Source organism: Paroedura picta, chromosome 2, assembly GCF_049243985.1.
Source record: "Paroedura picta isolate Pp20150507F chromosome 2, Ppicta_v3.0, whole genome shotgun sequence".
NCBI lineage: Eukaryota > Metazoa > Chordata > Lepidosauria > Squamata > Gekkonidae > Paroedura > Paroedura picta.
The window spans coordinates 152,998,485-153,025,693 of NC_135370.1; the positions used below are offsets into that span (position 1 = coordinate 152,998,485).

Genomic DNA, 27,209 nt, shown 5'->3' on the forward strand with positions numbered 1-27,209 from the left:
GCCAGTTCTTTTTCTTCCATTTTTATTAAAATACAAGGGGGAAAAAACAGTTCTATAAAGTACATGGTCCACGCAGCACCAATAATGTAACGTTTTTGCTGGTTGTTCTACAGAGTGTATTTGTGATGTCTAAACAAAGATACATGCATACACACAAACAAGTGGCTTCCCACCATATTTACCCAGGACTCATATTAATGGATTTCAAATGCATTCCCATTTCTGAAGGTAGAGATAGCAAGGCAAAAAAGGAGAAATGCCAGTGTGGAAGCATCTGAACACCAACTGAGTAGAGTCACTCTTTTGTCAGTGATCTTCATAAAGACACCAGTATCTCTGCTTCATCCTCATCTCTCATCCTTGCATACCAAGTCTTAGGTCCAGCCAAAGTTTGGTCAATATGAATCCTGAGCTCACACAGTGGGAAGCTGAATAAAACTGGCCAGTATTCCCTACCTGGTACATCTTGTATTGCTTTGGTTATATTACTGAATGCAGATTTTGAATAGCTAAGTCCAACATCCAGCAGCACAAAAGGCCGCACACAAAATACTGGTTAAGTTCATGAGAAGCTTTACATACTATTCATACTAGTTTCCCTCCAAATAGGTGATCCTACCATAAACTTTCATGCACAAGTATGGAATACTTTTTTTTTTAAGTAGCACTGAGTTTCATCCACTGCCTTCGGGCCTTAAATCTGTACTGGCCCAAGCACAAAACAGAAATAAGATGCTCCAATTACACAGTGGTAAGTGAAATCTATTTTTCTACAAGTCTATAAATCATTCAAAAATTAGTTTCTGGAACTGTAACTAGCTTAATGTGGATGCTACATTATCGATTTACTTCTTAGAATACTTATCAATGGTAGCTACATTAGGTTGCTACAACCCAGTGCACTTTTTCAACATGTACTTTTCCCTGTAATTTTTCAGTTCAGTTTCTCATCCCTTCGGTGACACTTGAAGTTCAAATGACAAGGCAAGACAGTTGGTCCTTCTCAAAGGTAATTTGCCAGGGAATTACCTCCTGTTTGTAGGACAATAATGGAAATGACACAGAGACCTTTTTAGCAAAGAAGCATAGCAACCAGATCCTAATATGGCAGATCCATCCAGTAGCCTGCTTCTGAACAAAGCCCGTTCCATAATGCACCCGAACAATTAACACTAGAGCATGTGCTAATTTCAAGAACACTTTCTCATATGTATCCTGAAGCCTGTCTGTCTAATATTATCAACCTCTCCTACTCTCACTCTATACTGCTGTTTTCAAGAGATGGTCTAATGCTGACAATATGTCTCTCATTAACAGTAAGGGGGTCACACCCAAGGAATGCAAAGCCTTTTCCTAAAACAAAGAATTTTGCAACTGTAGCCCAACAGTAAAATATAATGTTAAAATTCCTCTTTCCAAATTAATTTTAAAGGGGAAAAAATATAACTTCCTCAGCCTTTTGGTCTGCTGTTTTCTTATACAATTTTTAAACAAAACGAATTCCTGTTATAATAGCTCTACAGGTTGATGGGCATAATTAAGTTAGTGGAAAGGGTCAGAGATTTGTGTTGTTGGGAGAGAAAGAAAGCCAATGGATTTTCTGTTGACAGAAGCTGGTTTTCTAATCCTCGCACTGTGCGAAGAACACACAGCTATGAATAACAAACATTTTGCACACAAAAAGGACAGCATAATAGAAATCCAAAAAGAAGAAAACAGCCATGCAAAATTGCTGTGACTTTAGATATGCAAATTGGTATTAGAGTTTAGTCACTCACAATCCCTCTTGTGAGTTTAAGGTATGTCCCAACAGTCACAGGGAATGTGTTAGTTTTTCTTTCCAAAACACACAAATGAGAAGGAAAGGGAAGTTTTGACAAAATTATTTTTGAGAAGTTTAAGAAATACACAAAGAAAGAATATAAAGGATAGCTTAAAAATGTAAATCAATTTGTGGCTCCATCCAGAATAGTCATTCTCTTTGTCTTCTTTGTTTCCATCTACAACATGAAAAGAAACCATTTACCAAAGAAACAGATATGGGATGAAAGTGATCATAAATGTGAAGGGACTTAGGCAGAAAAAATTAAAATAAAACAAGTTTGTGATTGTATGAAGCAGGAAAAATAAAAATCGCACTGAATGCTCCATTTTCCTCAACAAGGCAAGAAAAGGGAACAGTCAAAGGGCAGATATGACAACTAATTTTAAAGTGATCACAGAAAATTATTCTGTGTGGTGCGAATGAACCCAGTGAGCAGATATTATATACTGGTCATGCCCAGAGGAATCTGTTGTAGCAAAAGCCACTGACATAGCAATCCCAGGTCTTTACAATAGGGTCTCTTCCTTGGTAAATGTGAACAGGACTGCAACCTGAGCCTCTAATGGCCACTCACAGATAAAGACAACACTTCTATTAGTCTTTTCAAGCACTTTCAAGACATGTGATTGCCTTTGATCAGATCAAGTATTACATGTGGATGTTGAAAAACTGACAAGGGCATTCCAGTGACCTCAGACAAAACGAACACACAACTAAGCCAGACCATTGATCCACCTAGCTTTATTTGTCTACTCTCTGACCTGTCTTTCATTTCATTGGCTCTGTGATCCTTTAACTGGGAACTTAAGCATGTGAAGGGGGATATGGCTAAGATAAGACTAAACAAAGTATTAACTCCATTGAGTTCAATGGCAGAATAAAGCACATGAATGAATGGGATGTATGAATTCAGTATTATTCCATCGTATTGAGCTTTTAAGGATAATCTTTGAATGTTTGGGTCAAAGATCCATCAGCTTCTTATGAACTATCATGAAATCAACCATAATTGAGGCTCAAAAAAAATCATCCTTGCTTTTCCATCCGGCAGACTATTGGAAACAGGAATCTGAGTTCAGTAAATTAGATTTAATTGCCAAAACTCTCATCTAGAAGTAAGCCCCACTGAAATCAATGGGATATCTGAGTAACTTGGGTTAGAAATTTACTGTTATTATGATCGCTGCATGAATAAAGTCAGCATTCAAGAACAAATATATATAAAAATCTAGAAAAGGCAACTTTTTAGAATTAAAGCCTGTTAGGAATCTACACACCGGGTGATTATTTATAAAGCATACATCTGGATGTATATGCCAAACAAAAGGTCTTGTGCCACAATGAGAAAAGAAGAAAATAGGGGGGGGGGGAAACAATTTGTGCTTGCGGGGACAGAATCTCAGTTTCATACTTACAGAAGGGCAAGTAACATTCTACTTAGAATGGGAAGCGATATGGCTTGATGTGAAACATGTTGGGGTTTCACAAATATTAAAGATTCTTTCCCAATTGTTTTTTCCCCTATTTTCTTCATTGGTATGGCCCTTTTCTTCTTACAATGATAAAAGACCAGCATGGTACCTGTCTATAAATTTCTTGTAACAATATCTTCCTCATCTCTTCACCCTCTGGCTACCTGCTTTTGAAAGTTCATTTGCCCACAGCTTCTCTGACATTCTTGACCAGTATTTGTGTGCTCATGTGCAGTGTGAACATAGAAGGAAGGGAAGGAACGCAGGTGAATTGTCAGCAAAATATCATTCATATCTTACGGTCAAGTTTGCATACCTGCAGTATGGAGAAGCATATTTCAAAGCATGCCTTTGTGCATTAGCTGAAACTAGGAGTAAAGCAACATTGTCCACTTATGGAAGGGGAGACTTTGAGTGTCACTAAAAAAAAACAATCAAGGAAAATAGGCTTGTAGGCCATCTGCCTTCCTTCCTAATCTTCATGTTACACAAAAAGAAAGAATACTTCAAAACCAAGTTGACAAGCCATGAGGATGTTTTCTTCCTTTGTGATATTGTGAACTTTTTGTTCATTTCAATGGAGCTTGTGCCAGCCTCCAGACGGGGCTGGAAGATCTCCCACTATTAAAACTGATTTCTAGAAAATAGAGTTCAATATCTCTGAAGAAAATGGTGGTTTTGGAGGGTGGCATTATCTCTGCAGAGGTCCTTCCTCTCCCCATCCCTGCCTTCCTGAGGCTCTACCCCCAAAATCTCCAGGTATTTACTGGGGATGCCAGCCTTCAGATGGGAACTGGAGATACTCAAAAATTACAGCTCATCTACAGACTACAGAAATTAGTTCACCAGGAGCAAATTGATGCTTTGGAGTATGGACTGTGTGGCCTTGTACCCCTCTGAGGTCCTCCTCAGGCTCCATCTGAAAATCTCCAGGAGTTTTCCAACCTTGCTCTGGCCAACCTGCCCCTCCCCATCCACCACCAGTGGCCAGAAGGAACCTGATATCCATAGTATTTTCCAACCCAGAGATCACAACCCTATGCTGATGAACTTCCCGGTTAGACTGAACTCCAAGTGTCAGCGTTTTTCAAAACAACTTCACATGATCCCACTCTCATGAAAATCCAGCCCATTCACAAAACTAGTTCTCCTCAACCACCTTTTAATGAGGAACAAGGGCAACAGCTCTGCTACTCAGAGGAATGTTTCCTAGGTCATGGAAGTTGGGCAAAGGCGCTGGTCTGCCGTAGCACTGCAGTTCAATGGCCCTGTGGCTGAAGCCTTTTTCATGCTGAACTAACCTCAACCAACAAGTATGATTAAAAACTAATTGCAGGCTCCTAGGAGGAAATACATTGACGCAAACCACATTTAACTAAGTTTCAATATCAATGAGGTAAAGTAGTGTGTAACCCCCTCCCCCTCCCCTCTTTCCCCCTTACACAAAAATACACCTTCTGCATCACTGTTTCCAAATGCAATAAATTATATATATATATATATATATATGTGTGTGTGTGTGTGTATGTGTGTGTATATATATATATATATATTTAAAAAGGCCTAAACACACAGTAACTCCTAATTCTAACTGCATTGGGTTGTTGCTGTTTTCTCTAGGAAAGGAAGCAAGCATACTGATAAATAAACTGTTTCAATTCCATGCATTCAGGGCAAGCATTAACTGAGTTCAGCTCTAGTTCAGGACTTGTGTGACTGCAAACCCTTGCACTTGATACAACAGTGGTAAGTCTGTGCAGTCTCAATGTTGGAAGTTTTGAACTGGGCTCCTCTGCAACAGACTCTTTCTTGCACTTGTCCCCCTCTGCTCTACCTTTATGCTGCCTTACTTTCCTTCCTGTTTCTCCCCTTAAGGACTGCCACATGCCCAATTGTTCTCTCCTCTGTCCAACAGAGACTGCCTTGTGGTTCATGCAGTGACTTCCCACTCAGTTTATATCTATTATTCACGACATGAAATTGTCTCCATGCAGGAAAAATATTTCTGTGGCTTTAAAGACATGTTCCCATGGTCCTTACTCATGGGTTCAGAGGCATTGTCTTAGGGTGTCTTACCCCTGAGATCACACATGCAAGACTCATTTGCCAATGCACCAATGCAGGGCCACACACGTTGATAAGCATAGGGGTTGTCTGAATCAGTCTAATGCACAATGGACTTCTCAGCCACCACAGTATAAGAAAACTAGTTTGCAGGGTATGACCTGAGATCCCAAAATAGCTTGAGTCATTTCCACATTGGCGACTACTGTAACATCTGTAATGCTCTATTAGCACCTGAAGCCACAGTTAAATGGCTCAAATGTGACAATATAACCTGACATCTTAGAACCCTTTTACTCCATCATCTGACATCAATTCATCTGTACTGGATTTAAGAGGTTACAGGATTGTAATTAGACTATGCTGCAAAGGAAGTTTTCCAGTTGTGAACACAAGTTTCTAGTTACAATGAATAAGGACAACTGACTGACAAGCCAGTTTGTAGAGGATGCTGGAATTTGTATGATTTATAATATCGTACCTCTCTATTACAAAAATGGCTATTTATGACAACTACATACCTCAAGCACCAGTGGATAAAGAGCTTTCCCTTGGTCTTGGTCATGGCTGAGCCTCCAAATTGGAGAGAGGTGGTTGTTTTTGTTTTTAGGAAGCAATGTTTTCCTGAATCAAACACAGTAGTCATCTACTCAAAGCACAGAAATATCATTGCAACCATCTAGCAGCCTTAAAGGTACAATTTTTCTCAACTCTCTGTTGGGCAGCCAAGGGGAATTCAATTCTCAAGCATATTATGGGATTTTTTTGCCTGTTGTATTAATTTGACCTTGTCATGAAGGCCTATTCAAAACAGTACAGTTCCTTTCCCTTCTTCACCACTCTAGAGGGGCAGTACTATCAACCTAGCTTCTTCTGGTAAGTTTGGATTTCACTTCTTCCTGACGTTGTCTGAAGTTCATCTCTTCATAAAGTTCTGCTCCAACCAAAGTCGAACTTCTTGGAGATTGTAGAAAAAGGGACCCTTACCTCCCAGGTAGGCAATCTTTTGTCTTTGTACTATGCATACACGTTCAAAGGAGACCCCATATGCCACATTGGCATTATTGTCCATGCAGTCTGCCACAATCTGGCACTGAGGCGGCAAAGAAAAACGCTTCAGGAGCTGGTGAGCAGCTGCACATCTGTCTTCTTGGTTCCTGTGTTTCTTGACATCAAAGAAGGATGAGACACCAGGAGCAGCCCAGCCGTCTGATGGGTGAGCCTCATCAATGTAGACTAACAGAAAGTCAGCCACACTGGAGAACTCTTCCACCAGCTTGCCGAAGGCTGACAGCTGGTTTGTGAAGGGGGGTCAGGTGGCTGAGCCAAAGTTGACCACTAATGGACGCTCCGAAGAAGCAAAGTCTAGAAGGTGACATTCAGTTCCATACTTCCCACTGGAGCTTTTCCATCTGGTGGTGTTCTCATCAGTGCCATTAGTGATGTGAATCACATTGGAGTTAGGAGCTTCTCCTCCCAGTTTCACCTAAAAGAAAGATATGATAAGTTAGAGTGATCCACTGCCACTTATCTTTCCGGTTTGCTTTTACAGAACAATTAACAGTGAGTTGCTCAAACAGCAATTCTTTTGTTTCCCCATCTTGTTTATAGGTGGCAAAATCAGGATAAATTCAGATAGTTCAAAACCATACTTCATGATTATTATATAGAATAATAGAATTGGAAATAGCCATAGAGGCCATCTAGTCCAACCCCCTGCTCATTGCAGACTCAGCCTAAATCATCCAGTAAAAGTATCTGTCCAGCAGCTACTTCAAGACTAGTCATCACCTCCTTTGCTGGATTCCATTGCTGAACTACTCTGTGAATTCCACCCCCCGCCCCCCGATCTCTAGCTGATATTGTTCTAAACTCTGGGAAATCTCAGGTTCATGTACTCCTTCCTCTAATTACATAGTGCCAACTACTTACACATTTCTTGATTTTCAGGAAACTGTAGCTAAATGTTACTTTCAAAATGACTCCTAGCTTGGAATCCCAGATTGATGGAAAACTTTGCTGTGGTATACTATAGCCATGAACATAGAAATCTCTAAATGTCTTCCTGGCGTGTAAGAGGAAAAGGAAGAAGGAGCACAAGCCCTGGAGAATCTCTTGGACTCATTCTTATACCCACAAACTCTGCCTTGCTGTTCCAACTGAACCAAGCTTCTCTGACTTTTTTCTAACTCTCCTTTTGATGCATTTGATGATTTTGGCTAAGCTTTATAATTTATCAGTGCCTCATCCTTTTGTCTATAAAAGAGAAACATTTATATCAACTAGAATTATGGAGATTAGCTGATTTCTGAAATCTAATCTGCAGTCTCTGACTGAAATGGTGTTATGTAAATCCTATTGGAAATAGAAGCTCATTTTGACTTTTCCGGTAATACTCACCATCATGTAATTTCCCATAATATTAATTTGGGCTTGTTCAGTTTTCTTTCTATCTCATTCTCCCACTCTTATTATGAAATATTATATGAACATGTTTCCTATAGCTCTGGTTGCAAATTAACAGTTTCATAGCATGAGACCCAGTAGGCCAGGGATAGTCAACCTGTGGTCCTCCAAATGTTCATGGACTACAATTCCCACGAGCCCCTGCCAGCAAACGCTGGCAGGGGCTTGTGTGAATTGTAGTCCATGGACATCTGGAGGACCACAGGTTGACTACCCCTGCAGTAGGCAATCAAGTTCAAAATTATTTTTCAAAGCAAAAAAAAACACAGGTAGGTAATGCAGTGAGCAACTCAGCATGCCTGGAAATCAGTGTATGGGTGTGTGTGTTCTACATTATGTTAAGTGTATGTAGGTGTCATCTCCTTGAATTGGCTGCCTTTTTCTGTCTTGATTTGGGAGCTGCCCTCTGACCTCTGTTCTCTCTCTTGCTTTGTCCTCTTACTTGCTTCACATGGCCTTCCATGGAGACACAAATCTCCACAGGTCACTCCTATAGATACAATGTCCTCATATTCTCACACCCATTATGCGGGACAAGTTGGGCATTTGTGGTAAGGGAAGTACTTTTTAGATGAGGTTCCTGTTGGCAGCAGAGGGTAGGACCTGCAGTAATGGGTGTAAACTTCACGTAGAACAGTTAGATATCAGGGGCAAAAAATTCACAGTCAGAGTAGTTCAGCAGTGGAATCAGCTGCTTAAGGAGGTGGTGAGTTCTCCCTTACTGGTGGTCTTTAAGCAGTGGTTGGACAGATACTTATCCTGGATGCTTTAGGCTGATCCTGTATTGACCAGGGGGTTGGATTAGATGATCTGTATGGCCCCTTCCAACTCTATGATTCTATTAAAAAGTTCCTTTCTCTTTCTTTGACTGCAAACTGAATGTGATCTGGATTTACTAAAATAAACGCAAGTTTACTTTTTTTGCAATATACTTGTTGGGAGATTTATTATTGTACTCAGTATCATTCTTTTATAACTGGGCAAAGCTCTGTTATATTAATGAGATATCCCAATAGGTAGCTCTGTGAGTCTGCTGCAGCCAAAACGACACAAAGACTTTTATGGTCCCACAAAGACTAACATATCTATTGCTTTCATGGACCATAGCTCACAGCCTCAGATGCATGAAGCAAGTGAGAAGAAGAAGCTAGACCAAAGATTCAAACACAAGATTGAGGGAGGCGGCAGGGAGAAAACTCACTAGTGTATGCAGCAATCATCCTTAAAACTCCTGCCTCTCCTCCAGAGCTCTGAATCAGTCATGATTTAGGTCTCATGCAAATCTAAGCAATTGTCAGCCAATCAGAATCCATGGAATTCCACTGGATGGGAGGAGGTTAGCCAGTCTCAGTTTAAGAAAGGTGACTAAACCTTTTCTTTTCGTTTTAACTTTCTGAATAGGGATTTTGAGGCTCTTGAAAGGAGCTTAGGCAGGCTTGTATTTGGCTTTTAGTTTGGGATGGACAACTGGGACAAACATCCAGTTAAGGGCCTATCATTCCTAACTGGTGTGTGTAGGGTCTGTGGTAAGGTGCTCTGTGAGAGAAAAGAGCAGCCTTGAACCTGCTGAGGTACCCTGTCTAGAGAAAGGAGAATCAGGGGTTATTTATTTGAGAGCCAACTTTACATTTACATCTAAATTATTCACATCTCATATCTACATGATTAAATGCTTCATTTTCTATGTAATAATAAATAAATAAATAATCTCCACCCAAGTCAACAGGGGTATCTGTTTATCTCAAATGTAAGTAGAGCCTTAGTCTAGCAGGCTTCCAAATAAGAGACCTCTAGGGCAGGGGTAGTCAACCTGTGGTCCTCCAGATGTCCATGGACTACAATTCCCATGAGCTCCTGCCATGGACATCTGGAGGACCACAGGTTGACTACCCCTGCTCTTGGCAACATCTAGCTTACATGCTACCAATCTTTAATTTAAAACTTGTGTCCCCCTTTTTATTTGATTGTGGGTGGCTGGGATATAAAGAATCTACAGAAGACTGGCCAGAGTGGCTGGGGGAGGGAGGGATGGGACACTGGATATTCTTCAGTTTAGAAGGCAGAGCTTCCCCCCACAGCTGTCCCACCTAATATATAGGTCTTTACCACATGTTTCAGAGCAGAAATGAAAATAATAAATGATCCCATGACAGCAGTTATAAACAGTTGCTGATGAAAGGGCAAGATATTAATATAAATATAGTGTAAATATAATGAAAATATAGAAACATATGTACATTTCTGCCATTATCTACATATGCTTCTATTTTTCCAATAAATCTGTGCTCCAGATCTTCAAAGGTAGGATTCTTTCAATGAACACCAGGAGAATATTCACAATCCAGTTACTGAGTTTAGGAAATAATGAAAATATAGAGAACTATTTTATTACAGGTCAAAATGAGGATGTATTATTCACATGGCCCAGTCATGGGTATTGATGACTAAGGATGTGCTAGCATAAACACATAACTGGAAATGGCAATCCCTTTGATTACATGGCTATCATATGCATTTTCTAAGACCCATCCAGGATTATCACGTGATTTGGTCTATTATTCATTACAACATGAAACAGAGGGATTCTCAAACAGAATTTCTGAAGTATGAGAAAAATACATGTATACCACAAGTTCCTGGTGTGTAAGAAATGTGTGTTAAGAAAAAAAAAAGGAAAGGAAAGGATGACTTGGTTCAGAAGATGACTAAAACTGGCCTAAAGCCAGTTGCTTGTCAGGGTTCACCATTTTCACGTTTCAGACTCTTTTCATGAAAGCCTGTTGGATTTACTTGTGGGGTTAACACGAGACAACATCTGGTTTCCCACCCAGCACATACAAGATGCAATTTTTACAGGCTACAAAATGATCATGTGACAAACCTCAGTGTTTCCTTTATCCAGTGGGTAAAAAAGCAAAGCAACATCTATGTAACTGTGTCATCCATCTGAACCATCCACTATCCACTACATATTATATAACATCATTAAAAAAACGAATAGATTCTTAAAATCTGGAAGTTGGAGAGCACCTGGTTCTCTTGCTCATTGTTATTATTTGGCCATTCATGTACTAAGTGCCCTTTGAGCTCAGGCATTGTTTTAGTTATTCTCCTACAATGAAAGGGTGTTCTCTATGCCTGTCTTCTAAGAGCAGTACCTTACAAACCAGGGGGAGACAATAAACTTTTGAAGGAAAACAATAGCTGGTTTCACGTCATCACCTCTCTGGAAAGTAATCAAGCCCTCCTCTAGTATGACTGGCGTCACTGCATTTCCCACAGCAACAAAGGAAATCTCATGGCCACAGGTTACCTATCGTGTTAATTTTTTGCTCCTAGCAGCCCAAACAAACACAAGGAGATTTCGTCCTTAATGAGATAGGCTTGCCAAACAGACATTCACAAGGCCTCCTCTGCTCTTGCAGTTAGAGTAATTAGGTCGGTGCCTTGTTCAGCGCTAGCACTCCAGAAAACCAACCCTGCCCAGTAGTTAATGCTCCAACACAACCAGCAGCATCTCCTGCTAATTGGTCTTGATGAAGCGCTAACATTCCCAAAGAGCTTCTTTATTCCAGCAGGCTCTGGAATGGGCCTGACATCCTCACTGATCGTTCGCTTTGTGGGGCTTTTTTGTTTCTCTGCTGTTTCTCTTCATTATTGAAAGGGAGGCAGAATTAGCTCTTGGAAAGATACCCACAACACACCACAATGAAATGTCATCCAAAAAAATAAAAATTATTGCTCTGCCAAACCTCTTTTGAAATTACAGACAAAGGCAGGCAAGAGAGCTGCTCTGAGAAACAAACCCAGAGAATTTCCCTCACACGCAATAACTCTAGCTCCAGCATAATCATGGACTTTTGTGCTAACCAGTCCTCTAGCTACCCAGTGTGCTTTCCGTGGCAGCTGACACAGAAAATGGACTAGGATTTTTTATTCCTTCTACAAATGGATCAGGGAGCATGTGAGTCTGTTAGAGCTAAAGCAAACAGGATTCTTTAGGCACCCTAAGACTCCAGTGTGAAACTACTGAATGAAATTGTATCAGTAAGTTTAATTGTATTCATCAGTGTTGAAATACATGTCTCACCCAAGACAGGTATTACATTTACTAAAGTAACTGGGATGACTGTGTTATTGCTATCATGTGAATGGCCACTGTATTTAGCTTGTATGTAGTTTTGTATTCAAATGTCAGGCTTACATCTTGCATTTCAAAGCATTTAAATCTTTTCTATCTGTTTTTTTTAAATCTACCTTTTCTCTGAAGAGTTTAGGATCATTTACAGCATTCTTCCTTCCAAATTTTATTGTCAAAACAATCCTGTAATGTTGGTTAGCAAAGAGAAAGTAATTGACCCAAGGTCACCAGCAGGCCTCATGGAGTTTGAACCTGGGGTCTCCCAGATGTTACTCCACCACTCTGACTCTTTTAACACTTAAAGAGCTTCCGTATGAACCTGCCTGACCACTTTTGGTGGACCTGCTTCAGTTGTCTCCAGCATTTGGTTTTAGATGGGCCATGACCAGTGAATGTGCTTTCTCAGTCATGGCACTAAAACTGTAGGGTTGTGGATTAGGGTATTTCCTTTCCTATGAGGAAAGGCTGATGGGATGTTGCAGTCTAGAACAAAGAGGGCTAAGTAGAGACATGGTAGAAGTTTATAAAATTATGTGTGGGATGAATAAAGTGGATAGAGGATACTTTTTCCCACTCCCCCATAATTAGATATAGGGGAGACCCAATGAAATTGACAGGAAATTGTTCTTTACTCAATGAGTAATTAAACTGTGGAATTCACTGCCAGGGAGGGGATTAGGCAGATTTTTGGAAGTGGAAGAGGTCCACTGATGTCTACTAGCCATGGTGACTGAAAGGAGCATCCATATTGAGAGGAAACAAATCTCTGAAAACAAGTGCTGGGAGGGAACAGTGTGGAGAGCCTCGGCCTCTATGCCGTGTTTGCCCTCCAGGGGACATGGCTGGCTGTGGTGTAAAATCGGATGCTGGACTATATTGGCTACTGGTCTGATCCAGTGTTCTTATTCCCTCTAGGGGGAGATTTGATCAAACCTTTCTATCACTTGTCCACTAGCAAGTGACAACTTTTCTGCTTTGTTTGGCATTCTCTCTATGAGCCTCATTGACCCTTCTACCTGTTACATGTTCCTACCTGTTTCTGTTTTGATTAATTGACTTACGTGTGTGTGTGTGTGTGTGTGTGTGTGTGTGTGTGTGAGAAATGCTTTAATGCTTTGATGGATCTGTGCTTGGTAACTGCTTGGCTGACCTTCAATTTTAATAGATGTTGATGATGATGTTTTGATGATTTACAAACTTGGAGAACCTGGACTGCCTGGAAAGATAGCATGAAAATGTTTTAAAATAATTTAAAATCTATTTACAACTCTGCAAAATCTATGTGCATATTTGTATGAGTGTGTATATGCATTGTGAGGAATCATTCCATGTATCTGATAAGAGGGGCTATAGCCCAAAATAGCTTATGCTACAATAAACCTTTAAACTGCCTTTTTTGCTTGTATTCTTTCTAGTGCCCACAGGAAAGTTTAGAACACCTCCCTTATCAACGTTTTAAGTAATCACATCTACTGAATTTAAAGTAATTGCTGTAGTCTTTCTGTTTCTGAAATAACAGAAGAAATAGGAATCTGTCAGAGAAACTGATTAACAACAGATGCAGGATAAACAAAAGGAAGCATTTCTTCTTGCACCTTTGGGGAGGGTGGTATATAAATATAATTAATTAATTAATTAACCTGTGAATTAATTGCTGCAGCATAAGTTGATACTCAGGTGGCATGGAATAAAATCAGGTCTAGCAAAGAGCATAAGAATTAAAGTGAAGCCTCTTTATTGAGTATCAATATATCAGCAATTCTCAGGTGTTAGGGATGCTGGTGGAGAAGAGTTTTACAGATACAGTGGTTTGTCAAAAAGACAAATAAGTGTGTTCTAGATCAAATCAAGCTTGGTCTCCCTAGAAGCTAAAATGACTAAACTGATGCTATTGGACATTGGTCAAATTATGAGAGGAAAAGACTCACTGGGAAAGAAGAGTTGGTTCTTATATGCCGCTTTCTCTACCAGAAGGAGTCTCAAAGTGGCTTACAATTGCCTTCCCTTTCCTCTACTCCCAAAAGCGACCCTGTGAGGGGGGTGAGGCTGAGAGAGCCCTGATATTATTGCTCGGTCAGAACAGCTCTATCAACACTGGGGTGTGCTCAAAGTCACCCAGCTGCTTGCATGTGGGGAATGAGGAATCAAACCCGGCTTGTCAGATTAGAAGTCTGCACTCCTAACCACTACACCAAGCTGGCTGAAGATAAGAAAATTATGCTAGGAAAAGTTGAAGGTAGCAGGAAAAGAGGAAGACCCAATACGAGTTGGATTAACTTAATCAAGGAAGCCATGACTTCAGTCTGCAAGACCTGAGCAAGGCTGTTAACCATAGGATATTTTGGAGGTCATTCATCCATAGTATCTCCATTAGATGGAAGTGATTTGGTAGCACAGGGATACTGGATGATTTTCAACAACTTATCCTGCTTGTAAACATCTCAGATGTTGGGCATCAGGTTTTCTACTATGAGAGGAAAGATAGAGGGCTGGGGGACATGGGTGCTGGGGACATTTGCTCTGATCCAACCATTCTAGTCTCATATTCATACATTCTCTTTTTTGTGTTTTCAGGGACAGAAATTTAGTTCATTGCCCAAATACTTATTTTAAATCCTTTTAAAGCTTCATTCAGTGGCAAGAGAATGATTCGTTTTGTTTTTACATGCAAGCTGAAAAAGAGCTAATTGAGGGAGGGGGAAAAAGAGACCCATTCATAAGCCACCAACTAGAAATAGAACTCCCACTGCTGTGCTAACATTTCCCATCGAACACGCATGAACAAAGCATAACAGCATTTGCACTTTCTTCCTCCTTACTTTTTGGGGATAAAATCATAACTCTTTTTCAGATCCTATGTTTGTAAGCCCTGTCATTAGACACTTTTGAGCTCTGTGGCAGATTGTGTCAACTCCCTACAGAAAATAGATGTTGTCAGATAATTAGCAGGCTATGGCACTGGCCATTTAAAACAGAGTCACGTTGTGTTAGAGCTATGTAAAGAATCCATTTGAGCTCTTAAATACTTTGGACGACCTTCACTTTGATTTTGTTCCATTCACTGACGGGCAACCTCTCAGAAGCCTTTCTCAGGGCTTCCTCCCAGTTTTCATAAGCTATTGGCAGGCAGATAATTAATAGCTACTATTGTATTTGTTTGTTTTTCCTGTGGAATCCAAGATTGTGTCAGAGGCTACATAAATTGTATATCATTCCTGAAAAACCACACCCATGAGGTGCAACTGGAGGCCTTGAAGCTAAACATCCCATTCTTCCTCCACTCACTGGGATGCTACTTGCTTATGAGCCTCCACCCTTCTCTTCCTCTGCTCCTGCACTCCACCCTCTGTCCCTCACCTCTCAGAAGCTAGAATCATCTGGTTTTGACTAGAGGAGGAATTAGGTGAAACTGTATATGTGTGGTGTAGTGATCCCTCACCCTAATTCAAAATTGTTTCAGAATCAACCAGAGTCCTTGGAGAACTCACAGGGAACAAAAGAGTAAAGCTCACCCTCTGAGAGTTCATGCCCACCTCACAAAGTTGGCTGTCATTATTATCATTTTGAACTGCCTCCTCAAAATGGTATCTTTTTAGCCACATCCTGCACCCTAGTTACGCTGATTGGTAATCATAAAGGCAACAAAACCTCTCTGTCCTCTCTTAACTGCATTCCGGCTAAAAATATCTGAACCTGCCTCATAACATCCAGTAATTGTTTCATATAGTTTAATATTATTCCAATGTGTAGTCTTGTTGGTCTGAGTCCAGTTTGAGTCCAGTGGCAACTTTAAGACCAACAAAGTTTGATTCAAGGTATGAAAGTTTATTACATAGTTGAGTGTGCATATTTCCTACAACCTGTTGAACATTCCAAAGCCTCCAGGCAGAGCCTTGGAATGTTCAAGTCACCCCCCCCCCCACACACACACACACAAACACACACCTTCACAGGCAGAGCTTATTTAAAGGGAGGATGCTGCCTGCATTACAGCTTATCATGACAGCCATGGGGCTGTAATGCTGGGTCCTCTCCATTTAAACACTTCCCACCTACCTTCACAGATTGGTGAGGAGAATTTAAAAGGATTGTTCCCCCTGTTACAACTGATTATGACAACTCAGGGGAGCTGTCATGATCAGATGTCATACATGGATGGGTCCTTCTGCCTTCAAACTTTCCCTGTCAAGGCCAGGAACATTTAAAATGAGCTCCCACCCATGCAGTACAGCTGTCGAAATCAGCTGTAACACCAGGGAAGGGATCTGGCTGCCTTTAAATGCTCCCAGCCAAGGCCAGGAGCATTTAAGGGGACTTCCCTGCTGCAGTATTCATGATCATCAGTTAGGTGGTCTTTGGCCTCTTTCAATATGCCCCCTTACCTTGGCAAGCTGGCGGGCAATATTGAAAGGAAGCATGGGCAGCCTAGTGACTGCTGTATTTTTTTGCTAGTACCTTGAATAAAACTTTGTTGATTTTAAATATACTACTGAACTCAAACATAGTTTAATATGGTCTACTTGCCTGGTACGAATTCTCCATACACTTGGTGAAGGAAAGGTCTTTTCCCAATATCTACAACTGAGATTCTTTAAACAAAAACTGGATCTTCCACATGAAAAGCGAAATTGAGCCATGACCTCTTCTTTAGTCAACTCTTTGACAGAAAATGATTAATGCTGATAATCTGCAGGTATTAGAGTTTGGTAGATGTGTGAAAAAGAAACACAGGCTGTGATCAAGAGACTATAGAACAGCAGGAAGAGGAGGAGGAGGAGGAGTTAGCCACATGTATATTAGCAGTGATGAGTGAAATGAGAAACTTGCATGGAGGATGATCCTGAAGGTGAAAGAAAAAAGGCCAGGTTTAAAATTAGCCAGGTGGTAAGATCTATTCCTGTAAAATTTGACTGACCTTATAATAATCTCAGCCAGTATATTATTTGACCATCTATTCTACACTAACCACAAGCAGTTGGGCTTCTAAACCTTGCTAGTTTCAATTGGAAGAACAAAATTTTATTGGACAGCTTTCAACCAATCTCAGAACACTATTGACCTAGATCTGCCTGACAGATAGCTTCTCAGAAAAAGTAGGCATTTTTGAGTAGGCCTAGATCAGAAGAAAATAAGATTGGGTATCTCAAAGATTAGTGCAGGGAAGATTATGCATTTGTCAAGGATAATATCAGTGATATTCTGGAGATGATTGTGGAAGTTCTTGAATAGGACAATGACCTCCTTACCCCACATCAAGGATGATACCCTTTCCTTTCAACTTCAGTGGATTTGGGGGGAAGCATAGGAAAGAGTACATTCCCTGCTCAAGTTATCAAGTTCAGCCTCCCAAAACTACATAGGAAACAATTTGCGATATGTGTTATAAAAACAGTTTGTAGATTTTTGTTCCTAACATTCTGCGGAGATTAATTCACTCCACTCTACATGGTACCTAAGTGCAGTCCTAGGAATAACTTACTGTTTCTTAATAAAGAAGTTAGAAAGGTCTGTTTGGGATCTAGAACTACTGGCGAAAAATTAAATAGAGCTTCCTTTCAAAAGATACTCTTGCTGCTGTGAAATACAAAGAAAAGCACTTCCTTGAACTTCAGGCCAAAGCAAACAAAGATGATGAAAACAGAAGGGCTCAGGCTAAGAGGGCTTGTTCCACTGCCCTAAAAGCCTGCCAAAATAGTATGCTCTCCCACTGGCGTGTCAAACAGACAAAAAGTCATAAAGAAGCCCAGCTATTATTCCTTATTTTGCGATGCTTGACTTTGTAAATATTGTCTCTGCAGTGACACTATGCAACACTATCTCATGTGAGCAGCGGTTGTATCAGGATGTCATTCTGGGAAGCATTGTAAGTGCTTCACTCTAGGAAGAAGTGAGTTGAGTAACAATGAATAATAGCCAAATATGTTTCCTATTCCATGTCTTGGATGCTAGCAGGATTAAAAAAAAAAACTGATCATTGACACAACCTCCCTTCCTGAGGCTTCCTCACATTTATCTATGTGGTGGTTCATGTCATTTTGAAACACTAACATTCTCTAGCTTGGATCCTCAGATGCTGTTTTGCTACTATGAACAGCAGTTTCTCAATCCCAATGGTATTTCCATTTGCAGAGAAGAGAAGGTTTTGGGGTACCTCCCTTTTTTTGCCCGCTCTCCTTCTTGTGAGAGATTCCCATTTTGCCCACCACAGTGTTCCTGGATAGAGGTCCACTGAGCCACAGCTGCCCAATTAGGAGAGGCACAGAAGATTTCAGTAGGAGAAGGTACAGGGAAGTGCCTTCTTGCAGGGTGACTTGGATTGCACTGCTCACAAACGGAGCCCTTCTGTGCTACTTCTACAGTGTACTGGACCCCAGTGTACTAACGGACCTCAGATACCACCAAGAGTATAGTGACACTGAGGAAGGGAATTGTACACCCAAGGCTAGTAGAGACTAGGGTTACCAATTCAGGATAGGGAAATGCCTAGGGAGGGGGAGTTTGGGGGGGAGGGACTCTTCGGGAAGAAAGGCCATAGAATCTCTCTTCTGACGCCATTTTTCTACAAAAGAATAGATCTGTGTGATCTGGAGAGGAGTCATAATTCTAGAAGAACGACATCCCCCCCCCCCGAACATTGGTAGACCTAGGAGAGACCCTTAAGATTTGCAAAACACTTGTAAAGTGGGAACCCACTCTAGTCTCATATGCAATTACTGGTATTCATAATTTCAGTAACAAGTGTCTATATTGCCTCCAACTGGAAGAGAATGTGTACCAGTGAGGAACACTAAGTAGCGTTGCCAGGTTTCATAGAATCATAGAGTTGGAAGGGGCCATACAGGCCATCTAGTCCAACCCCCTGCTCAACGCAGGATCAGCCCAAAGCATCCTAAAGCAATCTGTTTCCTAGCAATCTGCTTTGTGGCCTGCCAGCCACTGAAGCATCAGCAGAAAGAAAGAAAAAAAAACAGGGCTGCACACCGACATCATGACAGTGCTCTGATGTACTTGCACTGAAAACCAGATGTGATGTCATGCTGTTGAGGGGCACTCTCAGGTTTATAAAATCCCTATGGGAGGGCTACTAGAGCTGGGATCAGCTGGAAAGTCAATGTGCTAAACTGATCCTTGATGCGGCTTTCTCTAAGTTTCTCATACAGCTTACTCCATAGAAAGAGGTTTTTCCCCTCCTGCCAAACATGCCTTCAAATACTACGTTATTATCTCAGAAATTCATTGACTGGATATGCCCACTATTTAGTTTTGGACCACTTAGGGTTCATTTGGGACAAATCACATCCATTTAAGTGAACTTAAACATGCTTAGGTGGCTATAATTCTGTTTAGGTTTGCATTGTTATGTCCTAAGCTAAGGCAACCGAACCATCTTAAACAAAAGGCTTTGAGTGGCTGAGGACTATCAGTGTAGAATATTAAGCTCTGGACCTATAAAGATCAGGATTCTTTCCACTTGGGCCTGCATTAATAACATCCAGGGGAGACTCTGAGGTGGCATTCCTAGCCCTGAATTGGAGAGACTGTTTGTGCCCTTCCCCCAATATACTGACTTTAAAACTAATTCAAAAACCTTAGACAAGCATCAATACCACACAGAGCACAGAGCATACTCCAAACACCCTGCAACCTTTTATATGTGTACGAAAAGCCTGTATACAGACCACTGTTCTGACCCTCATCCTGCCTGCTTGGTTTAATGGTTAGATGTAGATCCAGCTTGTTATAGTGGTTAGGAGTGCAGACTTCTAATCTGGCAAGCCGGGCTTGATTCCCCACTCCTCCTTCACATGCAGCCATCTTGATGATCTTGAGCTCGCCACAGCACTGATAAAGCTGTTCTGACCGAGCAGTGATATCAGGGCTCTCTCAGCCTCACCCACCTCACAGAGTGTCTGTTGTCGGGAGAAGAAAGGGAAGGCGAATGTAAGCCGTTTTGAGACTCCTTTGGGTAGAGAAAAGCAGCATATAAGAACCAACTCTTCTTCTTCTTCTTGGCCTTACTCTAGAAAATACAGGCTGCAATGACAATAGCAATATTTGGAGCTTCAAACAACTCCCATATGGATCACCATGCCTCAGCATAACGAAAGAAAATCCATCATATCCTGCATGAGCTTTTGGAGTTTCTTATTCCAAAGAGACCCACTTCTTAGGGATCGGCATATGGAGACACTGAGATGAAAAGGCAGGGTTTGGGCATTCTAGCAAATACTCAGCACTTGCCTTGGAAGTGCCACAAAAGAATGCTCCACTTCTTCCACTGGAATGCATCATTAAACCCCTTGATGTTGTTGTCTGCTCTTACCTTTGGGTATTTAATAAAATCAATCTCACCATAGCACCGAAGCAGAAGCTGGTACAGGAAAACAATTTTTTCAAAGAGCCCCAGTGGGAGACTGTCTGCATTACTATAAAAATACTGCGTGTGTATAAAAATGTGTGTACATGTCACTGTATATAGATCAAACCTGGGAGGCCCGCCTGCCACAAAGTCTATATTGACACTCAGCTGGATGACCTATATAATTTAGGAATATCGTAGACATCCTGCACATACACAATCAGGGGTTTTCATCGTCCTGTTTCCCCAACAGGGACATCATTCTGTAAATATGTGATGGAATTCAGCTGCCTTTTTCAGCCTGATGGCACCCAGCAACATTACTGAACTTCTCTGGAGCAAGAGCACCAGGGTCCTTCAAAACAAGTCCTCTCTTTGAACTCTTCCCCTATAATATAAAGACACCTCGTTTAAAAAACTCAGACCATTAACCCTCATTAGGGTAATTAGCCTTGTTGGAAGGAACCTCTCTTGGGGGTCGCTATTCCAGTGATAAGGAGGGAACAGCATGGTGACAGTCCACACAGAGATCCTGGCAGGGGTTCAAATCAGAAAGCAAAGTTCAGCAGGAATGTAGAAATTGTACCAAAGCTGGTTAAAAATACACATAGAGAGAGAAAAAAAAATTAAACAAACACGAGAGAATCACCAACAGCCTCTGCTAATGAATCAACCTAGGCCAGCATTAGCAACATATTACTCATGAGCTGAATAAGCCCATTAAATAATGCTCTTTTCTCCACCTTTAAATTTAGCTCCTTTGCTCATGGTTGCTGCCCACAGTGCAAGCTGAAGGTGTCCACGCATAGCTTATATTGAAGGGGGGAAAGACAAATTAAATTCTGTCACATCTGGAAGCCTGGTAAAGAGAAAGGCTCTCCACACAGAGCCTGGCCTTGCACTGACTCAGTCCCTTCTACCTGTTCTGCCATTTTTTTTCTCTCTCTCATATGGTCACATTCTTTCTCTCTGCAAGCATCCTTGTAAAAGGAGAGGTCATTATCACCTGTTTAATTTTCCCTTATCAGTTCAGGCTACAGGGAGGAGGAGATGCTATCTCTTTGGACAAGCCCTCTTTCTGCAGAACTACAATGTTGTGCATATTCTCTATATTAGAGAGCTCCCTGTGTGCAATTCTCCCATGGAAAATTTCAAGCCAACATTCATAACAACCCAAAGCCCAGTTCTTAGGGGATTTATGCCCCTCATGTCTCTGCATAAACTGCTGGAAAAGATACCTCAAATTAATGTTGTCCCTGCTTTTCATGGGTTTATCAGTGTGCAAACTATCGAAAAAAACATAACAAGAATGTTAATTTGTGTGTTTTTCTGCCATTGCTGTCTGCATATGAAAACAAAGATGATAGACTTTTGTTATTGCTTTTGGACATTTTAGATTGACAGAAGATATTCAGAAAATATCTAACATTTTGACCACCATGATTAACAGCAGTTTTGTTCCTTTGTCATTTTCCAGGAACTCCAAACTACTCACAATTTCAATATGGAGCAAACAACCCGGAATAAGGGATGAAGGATTCCACATTCTATTTCACTGGCTATCCTACTAACCCGCTGTATTGCTTTGATCCACTTTTTATTCTGCATAGATGTTCATCTCTGTAGGATCCCTGGCAAAGTAACTTTCAAATCAGCACTCTGGAAGATCATAGTAGCCTTTAAGAATATAAACTATTATTAAGGGGATCTGTGATACTTACTAAACCCAAGATATCTAGGGTATGTAGAGTTTAGGTACAATGAAGCAGTGGATTATTTTCAGCCCATGAGTTCTGCTCTAAGCATATGCTACAGGGTCCAGTTAGATGCCTTCCTGAAGAAACTTGGGATAATACAGAGCTTTCGTGAACTCCCCCACCCCAAAAAAGAGCCAGCTCTACATACCAAGTGGGAAACCTTTTATCTCCTTAACCCTGGGTACCAGCCACCTCATCTTCTTCCTGATGTAATTGTGGGAGCTCTCCATGGTGCAAGGAATTCCTAAGAAGTATTTATGTGTCCAGGGGAATGAACTGGGCTAAACAGATGAATTAGGCCAATCTCACAACAGCTTGAAAACTCATGGCAGTTTTCACAGTGAAACAAACAATATATTTAAATAGTGTAAGAAAAAGCAATTGACTGAACTACTGGGAGAACAGCAACATCAGTGCCTTCTTATAAGGCAGAGCAGCTATTTCAGTTTTCTACCCAAAGTGGTGCACTGGCCCATACGAAAAACTGGGGACTTTGCAGTGTCCCCCCCCCCCCCAAGACCTTAACTTAAGGCTTTCTCATTGTTACTTAGCCCAATAAAAGCATTAAACTTCTCATTTTAAAAGGGTGTTCTTGATCCTCTCCACATGAGATGGGGAAACACCAAGCTATCAGCTCACAGTTTGGCAGCTAAAAAAGAAAGATCATTTCAATTTCCACTGTCCCTCAGTCTGTTAACCCAATCCTCACATGCTGTAGATGAAGACTGCTGAAGGCAACAGGGCTCCTAGTGGAGCTCCTACTGGTGAAGCTCAGCAAGAATCACCACATCCATTTCAAAGCACAGATGTCAAAGGGCTTCATCATCCCAGCCTTTTCATCCGGCATGGAACCCATGTCCCTAATAATGGCCCTACTGTTAGCAATAGCCTGAGATAATGGTTACAGTTTGTTATGGGACTGGGGCTTGTGGGGATTTCATTGTATTATTTTATCTGTTGTTAGCCGCTGGGAGCTGGCAGGCTGGGAGCAGCGGCCTACAAGTATAACAGGTAGGCAGGCAGGCAGGCAGGCAGGCAGGCAAGCAAGCACACTAACTAACTAACTAACTAACTAACTAACTAACTAACTAACTAACTAACTAACTAATTTTCTGGCATGAACTTCATTCACCACACTTTCCTATTCTGCAAAATGGGGACAATAGCAGCCTGTTTAGCATGGGCACCTTGTAGACTGTTTACTTTCAGTTCTGTCTAGACATCTGGAATCAGTAGGAAGTGCCAAGTATTTTATATATATATATATAACATTCCTTTTTCAGGACATCTAGAATCAGTAATGTTGTTATTTTAATGCTGGGAAATCCTGACTGTACAGTTGCTTATACACTCTGTACTTCTGCACATATTCATTCCCCCATGAATTATGTTACAATCAAAGGAAACATGCTGGAACCCAGACATTTTACCTTGCATACATATAATGTTATATCTCTATATGGAGGGGGGGTCTCTTTTTTTCCTATGAAAAAAAAAGATTACCACCATTAACAGTTGAAGCCCTAAAAATCTATAACATCTCAACAGTGCTACTGAACAGATAGGAAGCCACACAGAAATCCACAGCATTGAGCAGGGTCAGGAACAATACCTAAACCCACACAGCATAACTAGAGTTTAAAGGAACTTTTAATGAAGTTGTACGTTTTTGGAACCTTGAATGGGCATCAGGAATTCATATCCTGGCTCCGCTTCTTCCGCGCTCAATACTTCCTTTCATGAAACTTACCTCCATTGCAGTCTGAAGCTAAACTTCAGACGCATCTCCTATTGTCAATCACAATCCCCTTTCCAACCGGCATCTCCAAGAGCCCAGTTCTATCAACCCACCTGTTTGTAGGCATCTAGGAGGAAGCTATTCCAGACGCAGCGCAGCCCCTCCGATGTCAGCATCCTTCGCCACTCACCACGTGCAGATTTGGAGCGACTCAGGAGAAGCACCATGTGCTTCAAGAGGACCACCGAGTCATAGAGTGCAAGGAAGAGGCAATTGGAGAAGAAAACCGGCAGGATCTGCAATGTGATCAACAGGTCCACGCTTAACAGACCCATCTCTTTCCCGATGTTGCTCTTCAAAAACTTCCTTTGAGTTCCCTGGTCATGCCCTGTATCCTCATTAACAAAACAAAACAAAACACAAGGTGCTTCTCAAAAACCCATTGTGCCCCTGTCTCCTCGCAGAAAACTGGCTCAATACAACAAGGCAGGTTTAAAAAAGAGAAAGAAAGAAACTCAAAACGCCGGCGTGAAAGTCCTTCCACCCTGAACTGCTTTTAGTTTGTTTTTTTAATTCTCCCAGAAACTCTTGTCAAACTGTTTTCCCCCTTAACTAGTAGCCCTATTCAGTCCATTAGAAAGAAAGAGAGCGAGCGAGCGAGAGCTAGCTATGCTGCCAACTCTTTGCAGTTCTAAAACTGCCGCAGAACCACGGCTAACTTCCCTCTAACTCTCAGCTCTTTCAGTACAAAAGTAAGCAGCTCCCTCAGTCCTTTATCACCCAAGCTATCAGGTGAAACATTACTGGAGGGGGGGGGGAAGTCTTTGTACACAAACTTTCTGCTGTTCTCTCACTCCCTTCGGCTCCGTCTCTCTCCTGCCACTCTCCGCTTCCTCTCCCTCTCCCTATCTGTCTGTGGTACAAAGTGCTTTCCCTCTGGAGTTTTAGCTAGCTTCCCTGAAGCCTTTTATACATTCCCTGGCTAATTGCTGCAATAGAGAAATGAAACCCTAATCTTAGTAAAGATCTTGACGTCAATGTAAAAGAGGGCTTTACTTTGGCCAGGACTGCACTGAATAGAAAAGTAAAATTCTCAAAACTCTTTTCTTTTCTTTTCTTTTTTTTAAGGAAAGAGAAGGGAGTGGGGAGGGAAGAACTTTGCTTTGTAGTTTTAAAAGAAAAGAATTCTCCAGCTACCTCTGGGGTGGGTGTGTTGTTCTCCAGAAATGTTTTCAAACATTGGGATAATATTTTCACATGGCATGGAAAGTGCAGCAGAAACGTGCTCGTCTATTGTTTGAAATGATTTTTAATTCATTGGTAGGATTTTTTCTCTCTCTCTCCAAATTACTGTTTTGCTCTTTTTGTGCTGTTTTCCAGGAAGGTGTGTGAGATGATGCATCCTAGGGCACATTTTGGTACATTTCCCTCCCACAACTACCAAGTACAAAAGCATGGGCTGTTTGAAATATCTTTTGTCATCTTCTTGGTATTTAAGGAAACACAAGGAACACCCAGGTCTGACTTCATCCACTTATGTGGAAGGGAATTAAAGAGAGGAGAAATAGAGCAAGGTCTTCACGCCATTTTTGTTTTAACACTGAAGTTTGTCAGCTGACTGACAGTGACCCCAAATCAGAGATAATGGAAATCAGAGTGCTTCACACATCCCAATTATGCTGCTTCAAAGGGTTGCATTTACTTATAAGAACCCTCCACCCAAGAATAATACTTTGATTTATTCCAGTCTTTTCCTGTCCAAGGGAACCATATTTCCACTGGTATATCCAAATGCTCCAGCAGGATGACAAAGCAGATGCTATAGTTACATTTGGAATATATAAATGATACGATTGGTTCTGGTTGACCTGGTTCTCAGTATAGTTACAGATTCAAATTGTGGTTTCACATTTATAGGCATGTAATCGTCTTTCAGCCTCAGTTCTCTAAGTTGTAAAATGAGAAGAATCGATTTACCCATCAACTAGGATGTATGGATACCCCATGGATACCCCAAGGAAACCCCAAGGGACGGAGGGCAACTACGTATACATCACATGCACCCTAGGTGACAGGTAAATCGATTATCCCCATTTTACAAATTAGAGAACTGAAAGCTGGTAGCATGCCTATAGTCAGCGTGAAGTCACAATCTGAACCTGAAACTTTATTTAGAACTGGGTTTACTAGAACCAATCTTATCATTTCTCAATGAGTGATTATTTGAAAAGCCTTCTATTTCCCTACCCACTCCAGCCCTCTCAAACATAAAACACCATGAGATAAGGATTAAACAAATCAGATACAAAAGAATAGTGAGAAAAAATAGTGTGTATCACACTAGCATCTTGAAATCTGCCCCAAAGGTCATCTCTTAGAAATAGTGTGGGCTCAATGTGGGGGTAGTGGCTTGATTGCTTGGGACATCTGTGTTCAAATACCTGTGTCAGCTTTGAAGCTTACTAGTTGACTTTGGGCCTGGCCTAGCTCATAAGATGGCTGTGAGACACTCATGTGCACCATTCACAAACACTACTCCAAGTGCCTTGGAATAAATATTCCACTGCATCCTGATAGTACAAAGAATGGGCCAATATAAAAAAAATATTCTTGACAGTATTAAATTGAACTTGACCTTGCTTGCCTTCCCCTCCAGCATTCATCCAATAATAATAGCTACGACTTGTATAGGGATTTCCAGGGTTCAAATACTGGTGTGTGCTGAGCATGTACACTAAGCAAAGTTTGAGGCTTTCTTCCATACTAAGGAGACTTCCTCTAAGTGGTTTTTCCTCCACTGGAAGTAGCCAAAGGTAAGGTCCATGCCCTAATTTCCAGACTGCAAATGGGAAGCTGTAGCTAGTCTAAAGCCACCTACTGAGTTCTTCTGGGCAAAGAGCAGGGGTCGCTGGAGGAGAGGGAAGGGAGAGGTTGATGTGAATTGCCTGCATTACCCAGTTGGACTACATGCCCCTTGGGTCCCTTCCAGCTGTATGTTCCCATGAGTCTTGGAAGAGACAAGATTTGAAACAGAGACCTTCTGATCAATGACTCAGTGTCTTAGTAAATCAGTTCTTACATACTTCCTGAAGCTGAGATTGTTTTCTTTCCTGGGAATTGCCTATGAAATCATAATTCTTTGTGGGAAGGGGGAGTTGCAATCTGTTTCCCCTTCCAAACTGACTTCGTTGTCATTGACTGAGCATTGTGACTTTGCTGAGAAGAATAGCCCACTGTGGACAGACAGCTCAAGCATGGCAATGTCAGTTCAAGTGAACTAATCCTATGGATAGCAGGCAAGGAAACCTTGGATGCGAGACCCTTTCTCTGACACAGATTGATCAAGCACACAGAATCACTCTCCATCAGGAGTCAGCCTGTGGAGGC

General features: G+C 41.3%; 1 protein-coding gene across 1 annotated transcript; it reads right to left on the minus strand.

Moving 5' to 3' along the window:
• Positions 1–24,777, minus strand: DIO2 (iodothyronine deiodinase 2). The gene is made up of 2 exons (XM_077323392.1): positions 23,936–24,777; positions 1–6,847 (listed from the first exon to the last, which is right to left on the minus strand). Exons 1-2 carry the CDS (start codon positions 24,155–24,157, stop codon positions 6,278–6,280), a joined length of 792 nt encoding a protein of 263 aa, XP_077179507.1. The 5' UTR covers positions 24,158–24,777; the 3' UTR covers positions 1–6,277.
• Positions 24,778–27,209: the final 2,432 nt, after the last annotated feature.